General features: G+C 28.1%; 1 protein-coding gene across 6 annotated transcripts in view; it reads left to right on the top strand.

Moving 5' to 3' along the window:
- The first annotated feature begins 976 nt into the window (after nt 1-976).
- LOC112692023 overlaps nt 977-9,851 on the top strand; it is a 34,511-nt gene continuing 25,636 nt past the window's right edge. The window contains exons 1-4 of one of the 6 annotated variants that reach the window (XM_025566552.1): nt 977-1,493; nt 1,553-1,587; nt 1,690-1,855; nt 7,955-8,074. In XM_025566552.1, coding sequence (XP_025422337.1) covers nt 1,729-1,855; nt 7,955-8,074 — 247 coding nt within the window. In that variant the 5' untranslated portion in view covers nt 977-1,493; nt 1,553-1,587; nt 1,690-1,728. Of the gene's footprint in view, nt 1,856-7,954; nt 8,075-9,851 lie in introns of all 6 variants that reach the window. The other 5 variants (XM_025566569.1, XM_025566535.1, XM_025566560.1 and 2 more) reach the window with 5 other exon arrangements.

A 9,851-nucleotide genomic window follows, 5' to 3' on the forward strand; every position in this document is an offset into this window, starting at 1 on the left:
TGTCGCAATCGCGATAATGTTAACCTGTATATATGTAATTAGTATTGTGCATTATTTTATATTTCATATTGTATTATCGATTTACCTAGACTCCTATAATAATGTAATACATGATACGGATCAAGGGGGGTGTCATATCTACCAAACACCCCCCTTGTATACGCCACTGTTATATACTACTGTTTATTATCATAGAACACGTTAGCCTATACAGTGTGTTCGATAGTAAATATTCGTTGTATACGTATATCTGTGTGTCTGAAAAAAAAATATAAAATAAATGTGTGATAAATAAAAGCCCGAGGGATCGCCCCAACGTCCCCATCTGATAATACCTCCGTCCGCGATACACGGCGTATACGTATGAGGAAAACTGTAATGAAATGCATTTGCACAACAAAGAACACCGCGGTTTGAACGTTTGTAATTACGTCGTAGTCAGTGTTTAATGTTGACGGGCTACCGGACGATTCGATTAGCGGAACGCCGTCCGCACGTATCATCATAATTCGTAATATGGTTATTTCGTGCGCGCACGTTTTCCGTTCGGGGCGATCAATCGATAGTACGCGCGATGTACTCGATAGCGAAACGCCACTATCGACGGACGTTTCGATTGTGCGTGCGCCAACGGTGTTTATTGCGGTTCGCGTTCCGTCACCGGCAGGTTAACAGGTGTTCGCCGTACGATCCGCGACCTGAACCGCGCGGCACCGGTGCAGCTTTTCGTTTCACACGATTGTGACGATTTTCCGGCCGCGGCATCGAGAAAACGGCTTTTCACCGAATCCGTCCCGCGGTGTTCGCGCGAATCGTTCGGACGCGCGTTATCCGTTACTCGGAACCCGGGATCGGCCGTCGACCCAGACGGTGAACACGGTAAACGGTTCGCCGACGACGACGACGACGACGAGAGACGGGGAAAACGTCACGGACGGGAGATAAAAAAAAAAAAAAAAGCGACAATAGCCTGTCGTCCGGGGAGAAGACGATCGTTTGTACGAGCGGTCGCCGGCGAAACGTTTCCGAGCGGTTTTCGGTTAGCCGAGCGCGCGGCGTTGCGGACAACCGCGGCAGCGCACCGACAGAGCGCACCGTTGCGTCACGTCGAAATCCCCGGCTCGGTACACGGTTAGGTTGATCGCCCCGTGATAACGGCACGAGAAGTGGTACCGCAGAACGGTGACGGTGATAGTGCCGCCGATACGTTTTTTCTTATATCAGTTCTTCGATCAGTCTTGCGGTTCAATCGGCCGGCTTTGGGTCTGTCGCACTGTACCGAATGCTCACAACTCTTCGCACACGCACTGCTTTCGTACGGATTCGGTTTTTTTTTTTTTTTTCATTTATTCATTTTTTTTTCTCACCATTTTTATCTTCCTACGTCGATACGATACGATAATTTTTGCGAATGTTCACAAACGGATTTTGAATCGTATCGGTTTAGTGAACGAACGTGATTCTGATCTCCTTCTGACGAAACGAAACATGTGGTAACGCCACTGTTGCAACTGTACTGTATCCAATGTAAATTATTTTCTGTCCACTCCAGGTAGTATCATGTTATAACCGACACCGACGAATTCGGTACGTTTTGAGTGCACACACATTAATGGTACTCTCACGGCGTACTCGTGGATCTGTCTAACGTTATTGTCTTCTTTGTTGTTGCCGGTTCAAACATCGTAGAGTAGTTTCAATACGTTTAGACGGTAATACGGTTGTATCATGGCCAATAAAATGCGATCGAAGAATCCTCCCGAGAAGAAAACCTCTGTGGTGGTCAGCAAAGGGCCTCCGGACGGTGGTTGGGGCTGGTTCGTTGTGTTCGGATCGTTCATGATTCACATAGTCAGTAAGTACATCGATTTCTTATTTTTTCTACATCCGTTGTAGGTTATTTTCTATGAAATAATATGCGTTAATTTCCCATTTCCTTTGTGGTATTCACGTTTTAGATTATTCTATTTTCGCCGTTCCCGATTTCCATTAATTTCGTTTACATCGCGTGCTTGGCACTCGGCCACTGTGCCCGATTTAATCTGTTTTGTATTTATTATTATCATATTATCCTTCATACATTTTCGTTTTATTAATATAGTATCACTTTTAGTCCAATTTGAAATATTATAAAATTGTAAAATATTTTTAATTTGAATTTTTCGGTTAAAACTAGCGGTCCCTATTTCACGTGTACATGTTTCCACTTATTCGCTGAAATTAACATTCGGAATTATTAAACTGTGTTTTTAAAAAATCCGTGTACACGTGTAATTAATTCACGTGTACACGTGTATTCATGTATACATAGGTTAAAAAGTTGTAGTACTTCTTCTTTGTTACATATAATAATTAGATTTAAGACAGGGTTGAGGAATAACTATTTTCGTGAAGATATACATTAATTAATTATAATAAATATAAAAAAAAAGTAATAATAAATATTAATAATGGCTGCAAAATTTTAAGAAATATAAAAATCAAATATTTTATATAAATTATAAAGCTCGAAACAACATTGTATAATTTTTTAAAAGTTACATAACTAGATTTATCTCAGAATTACAGGATCAAGGAATACTTTTTATAGTACAGATATACATTAATTAATTATAATAAATACAACAAAAATAATAAATTTTAACAATGGCAAAATGTTAATAAATACAAAAAACAAGCGCGGAATAATATAAATAATAATAAGAATACTATGGTGTTAAATGTGTGTTCTGATAAATGAAAACTAACAAATTGACATTTTTTTGTCAATGACGATGTTTTTTTAGAAATGACCACGTTCCCAGCAGTTGAAAAACAACGCTCGGAACTTACTGATGTGGCTGATATTGATAAATATTGTTTGCCCAATATTGCAATTGTTGAATATTTTCTTCCCTAAATTTCCACCATTCAAATGGGTTTAAATCAAATTTTAACTGAGTTTCGGCTAATTAATTTTAAAATTCAGTCATCAAATCGTTAACTTCAGAAATATCATCACCGTACAGGAACTGAAGCGCCCTTTTTTTAAGCAATAGTTCGCGTTGTGTATTTACTATACATACATTATGTACATTTGTATTGTTTAAAAAATCGATGGCGGATGATCGAATGCTTTCTCGTGCAGTTATGGGTTCATGGTTCAAATTTTTATACCGTGAATCTAAAAATGACGCGATTTGTCGTATTGATCCTGTGTTTTTTAAATTTCACTCAAATTTATAACGTTCTTTAATATCAGAAATAATTGTTCAAAATGGGTTATACTTTGGTCGTCACAATCCTGTAGTTTCAAATAGTTGCCCAATATTATTTTAAGCAATGGTCCAACCATTGAAGTAGGTGAATGTTTTTCTCCACATAAAAGCGTTGTAATAACCTTAAATGGCTTAAGGAGAGTATCGAGAATTTCTATTTCCAACCATTGTTGCTCTGAAATTTCTAATTTTTGGGCTATTTGTGTGGAAGTTATCGTTCGAGCAGCAATCACATTAATAATTGAGCACCTATTTTTAATAATACGTTCAAGCATTAGACAGATTGAATTCCAACTTATCTTGCAACATTACAACGAAGACTTTTGAGACATACCTAAGTGTTTTTGTTTATTTAATAATGATTGTTTCGCCAAATTTGAGTGTTTAAAACAGGGGCGGATCCAGAGTTGGGGAACTGTGAGTCAAGCAATTTCAAGATGCCATTTATTAGGAATGAAACTGAATTAGAAATTAATACCTTGTAAAAAAAAAAAACACAATATGCTCATAAAAGAGTATAAGTATATTTATATTACATTTTAGAATTAGTGATACCACCGATTATAATTTATTTACGATTAATAAATATAATTTAATTTTATCAGCGCAACAAACGTACGGAATAAAATATGATTTATTTAACTTTCTACTAAAATGATATAATTTAAAATATAAATTATGAATTGAAAAATTTTAAATTTTGAGTATAAATGGCATTCATTTTTCAAGTAACTCCGATGGGCCAACTGTCCAAGAGTCCAAATCAAGGTCTAAAAAGAGAAAAAAATTTCCAAAAAGCCAATTTTGTGAACAAATATTAACTGTGGGTTAGCTGACCCCCTGAACCCCTCTATATCCGCCCCTAGTTTAAAATGACCTAATAAACTGCTGATTAGCTTAATTGTTTCGAAAATGTAATCCTCTTTTAATGCTTTATGTATACAAAGTTGTAAGCTGTACATATCACATCCGAAATGTTAGCGTTTCTTATACAAAAAAGTAATTGACCAACGTTTACTGCATTTTTAGCATTATCTATAATAACAGTCGTGAATTTATCCTTAATTTCCCATTTGGAGAATGAATTTTCTAATTCTTCAGAGATATTTAAAGCGATATGTCGTTCTTCCATTTCTTCAGTAGTTTATCTAAATGACATCAGAAATCAATTATTAAACTTATAACAAAAGTAAATAATAATCAGTTAATTCAATCAACAATCGCTGTACGTAAAGGCCAGTCTGTGTATCCGCACGGCCGTGGGGTGTATTCGTGAATAAGTGAATACGTGAATAACACTTAATTCACGTGAACACGGGCTTCGTGTTCGCATACATATTAATTCACGGTTATAAACCCTATCTATTTAAATAGTTATTTGAATTGTTGTATTTTATGAATTTATAATTTTGCTAATTGGTCAACGAAATCAATAAATTATGTTAAATTTATTTTCCCCGGTTTTTCTGGATGTAAGTGTTTTTTAATAGTATTTAAAACATTAAACTTTAAAATTTAATGTACCTGGTTTGATTTTCTATTTTTCCAAAAAATAATTCAACACGAGAAAAATAATTAAGTATGATTTTCAATAAGTACATTTTATAAACAGCAAAGTTTTTAAAAATTATTGCCAACAATGAAAACCGTTATGAATCATGTGTTTACCTTTTACTTGGATTATTTCCAATAAATATATATTTCCATTATAACTACCTAATACATTTTAGAATATTAGAATACTGGATATTATATTTTTTTTCCTTTGAATTAATTTAGTATTATGATAAATTAATAAATTATTTATTTAAATTAAGTAGCTATTTATGTATTTTTAAAATATTTAAATTATTAAAGCTATAATATTTTTAAATTTTTGAAAAGTTGTTTATATTTTTTTTTTTTTTATACAACTATTATTTTATAGTAAGATTTATTTTACAGTAAAAATTTAGCTGATTTATTTGAATTATATTTATAAGTTAGATTGTACATTTTAATTTAAAACAAACTTAGTTGTATTAATGAATATAAATTACAAATATACATTTTTATTATATTTATATATATATTGACATATGATCTAAAGTTATTTACTATCTGTGTTAAATATTTATTAATAGTAGATCATTTACAAAATTCACATTAAAACAAAAATTAAATAATTTATATGTATCTATGATCTATAATTTATGAATGTATATACTATTTTTGAAAGAATAATTGTGAAGTTGATATTTCATAATTTCTTTTAGTCTTGAAAATTATAAGTAAATTTAAGTTTGCCATCATATCTATTTATATTTTAATAACTATGGGTAATCTTATAGATAAGTCTTGAATATGACCACAATAAAAAATATTTTATTATTTCAATTAATACTATTTATACATGTGGTATAAAAATGTAATGACATTTGAAATAAGTTTTGTTTACACTCAATGTGCCAAATGTACAATAATATACAGTTCAAACTACTATTTTTTATAAAATATAATTATATTGGAGTTTAAATATATTTCATAGTATTTGTTGTATCTATCTAGTATTTTATGCATTGTTATTTGTGATTACCTATTATAATAAACAATTATTTCAATAAAAACTATTTTTATATTAAAAAAAAATGGAACATAAGAAACTGTAGTATTTATTAAGTATTTATGTTTTTTAATTTTGTTGAAAACTTTTATTGTTTCAAAGTTCTAACATTATTATTTATAAAAAAGGATTTATCTCGCCAATTCTACTAACAAGTATAAGCTAGGTCAATTTTTATCACATAATTAAAATGTTATATGTTAAAATATAATTATTAATAAATACGAACATGATAATATTTGTCTTTAAATATGTCTGATTTTATTTTAAAACGTATTTATTAGATTGATTAAATAGAAACGCTTGGTTGTTGTAGAATGACATTTTCTGAGATCAAGTTTAAATATGATAATGATAGACCTTAAAGGTCAGATATTATTAAATTCTAATCACAAATTTCTTGACAGTTAAAAAGAATTGATAAGAACCTAAGTCTAAAATAAGAAACTATAAGTATATACATATATGTTATACATTCTGATATACATGTATATCTACATAGGTACTAGATATGAATAACATAAGTAACGATCGATAAACATTAGGTATGTGAAAATTTTAATTAGTTGTTTGCATGAGAGTTATAATTTAACTGGTCTATATGTATATTTTATAAGAAGCAATTATTTAAACCATATACATACAATTACTTCTATCTTATGTATTCAATAATTATTTCCTATTGCTCAAATTTTTTTATAAATAATCATTTTTTATTATTTAGTTTATAATTTTCTATTTATTTTCATTATAATTCGTGATTTATCAGAAATATTTCAAATATAACCTGAATAAGACTAGCTTGTCACCTAGTCAATTTAGTAAACATTAATATTTATTATAATTAGCCAAGCCAGTATTATTTTAATACTTTAAAATATTTCCAAAATATTTTTTTTAGTTGATAAAAATCATCCTGATAAAGTAGCTGTTAGTCCATAAGTATTGATTTTTTTATCAACCATAAAAGAAAAAAACATTGTTAATAAAATCTGCTTTGATGTAAATATTTACAAATCAACTTTAATCATAATGTTATTTATAAATAAAATTTGTATAAATATAGCAAAGTAGATTACATATACAATAAAGTTTTCATCATAATGTCTTGTATACCACTACATTTTGCATACAATTGGATTATTTTTAGACATTATTTTTTGGAAAAAAAATAATAATAATTTTAAATTGCTTGTTAATGGTAATATTTAATCTTAAGAATCATTATATTTTGCTATGGGTTTTCTTTATAATACATTACTGTTTAAAAAAACTGTTGTAAATTAATATTAATATTAATTAGTTTATTAGGAATAAAGAAACTTATGATACGGCAAATTTTTAAATCTCATATTGATATATATTCAGTTATAGTTTATATTTTTTATGTGTACTTTAAAAAGAAATAACAAAATATTTAATTATTGACAAATTATTGATTAATAAGATATCAATATGAATCTAATACTATGATTTGACTTATTAATATATAAATACATATTCATATAAATAATGTATATGTATATGTTTATTTATTTTATAATTATTTACGGTGCATAATTATAGATATACTTAGAAAAACAGTTTAAATATGTAAAATTATATTTTTTTTTTAATTTTTGTTTCACTTATGAATTTGATTTTTGTGTATAATACATACAATTATAATTCAATATAATGTTTAATCGTAAAACTATTAGTATATACATATATATTATATGAAATTATTATATTCTTCATAATTAAAAAAAAACGACTGATTGCTAATATGGTATAATAATGGTATAATAATAAGGATAAAATGTTCATAAGGTATTATTATTTAGATATTTTTAAAAATTTTTCATCATAATTATAAGTAAACCTTTAAACAATAATCTATTATATTCAATCCTATGAAAATTGTTGATTATAAAAAAATTTGGTAAATAAATAAAATATTTTATTATAAAATGAACATTCTTTAGATTTCAATTTTTATTTCAAATAATTGTTTTTATAAGATTGATTGATATTGCCATTTCAAAATCATAACTTTAAAAAACAGATTCAAAGCAAAGAATTAATTAATAATAACCACGTTTTTGTTTTATAGCTGATGGAGTGACTTATTCATTTGGTGTTTTATACACAGAATTTTTAAAAGTATTTCAAGAAAGTAAAGGAGCAACTGCATGGATTGCATCCTTATTAGTGGGAGTAACATTGTGCTCAGGTAATAATTAATCTTACTTCCATATTTATTTTTTTCAATTGATTTTACATTATTTTTATGATTTTTTTTTAAAATAAGTATTTGTATATTGTACTTTAGTATTATATAGTTATATGTTGTATAACTCTTTTATGTAGCTGTAATATGTATACTCGTATCATAGACATGCACACAAGGTATGTGTGGTTCAGGTATACTCTGCGAGTAGATGCTTGTTCTAGTAGGCATATAAACAAAATTAGATATAATAATAATAATATTGATATCAGAAATGAAACTACTTAAAAATATACCAGAAACAAAATCTATAAGTGGTTTATATAATATTAATATTTCAATTGGTTAGATTAGTTAGTAAATAGTGGGTACTCAGATATTTTTCAAATTTTTATAAATTCTTATAACTTGTTACCATTCATGTTACAAGTTGCTTTTGTAATAGAGCATTTTAAAAACTGACTATTGTCAAATCAAAATTAAAATTACTGAAGACCCAAAAGTGCTTAATGCATTCATTTTGATATTAATAGAACAACACGTTTCTATTGAAATTGACATAGAGGATGTGATTGAAGATTTTTAAGTCCTTATGTCAAAAAAGAGAAGGTTTGAATTATAAAAATGATGTATAATGTAAATTATCATTTCAATAAACATAGGTATATATAAATAAATTGTTTTATTTTACAGTAAAAAAAAATATATTAAACCTATTATTTTCTAGTAAGTAGTATCTAACAATAAGTTTATAATGCAATGTCATGTATATTCATTTTAGGGGTATTTAATATATTTGCGAGTTTGGGGGACATTTTATCTACCAAAAATCTTGTGAAAAGTCTGCATATACCTATGTATTTGTACTATGAATGAATGAATGTATATTATATTAAATGCAAATTATACACTTACGTCCGCCAAAAAACATCATTATCAAAATATAATGACCACAGCTAGGATATTTTTGTTTCATGTAGTTATAATCTTAATATAATAATAATGATTATTTTTAACAACTTCTAAAACGATAAAATTATTTTTAGTATCCAGATTCATTGGATTATCCCTAAGTATAAAATTTTAAGAAAATGATTGAATGTCTATTACGGTTAGGGTTCTTCGTATGGCATAGTATGGTATATAGGTATACATAGTACATAGCTTGAGACTTTTTACGTTAATTATTGGTATATTATTTTACATAAAATATAATATTTATTTTATAATTTAATTTTGATTCAGTATAATTTAATTTGAATTTGAATCGGTTGCTTTTCAAGTTTATTTCGATGACGTTTGTAATGCGTGAAACTAATGTGATAGAAACGCGTGGCATTTAAACAATTTCATTCGATCGACGGGTTTGATGGTTTTTTTTTATTTTTATTTCGCACCACGAGAACATGTGTTGTCTGTTAACCGACAATGTTTAATTTTATGGACAAGTTAATAATAAAAAAAAAAATTAAAAAATGCAAGAATTATTTCATAAAAATGTATGCTTCATTATCACCGTAAATCCCCATTATATTTTTTTTTTTTGTTGATTTCGATATGTTAGCATTTGATTAAATGTAGTAAATAAATATTTGTTTCTTTATTTGGCGTACTCCTCATGTATTATATAGTGGGTTTAAACCCAAACAGGTCTTTTCAATCCACGCCTATTCAGAGGAGTGTTCTATTTTAAAGGGCTCTTGCCTCAGGTGGTACTGCTTTGGGTTTATATAATATATATATATATATATATATATATATATATATATATATATATATA

This window comes from Sipha flava, unplaced genomic scaffold (assembly GCF_003268045.1).
Source record: "Sipha flava isolate LNK unplaced genomic scaffold, YSA_version1 116_pilon_pilon, whole genome shotgun sequence".
Lineage (NCBI taxonomy): Eukaryota > Metazoa > Arthropoda > Insecta > Hemiptera > Aphididae > Sipha > Sipha flava.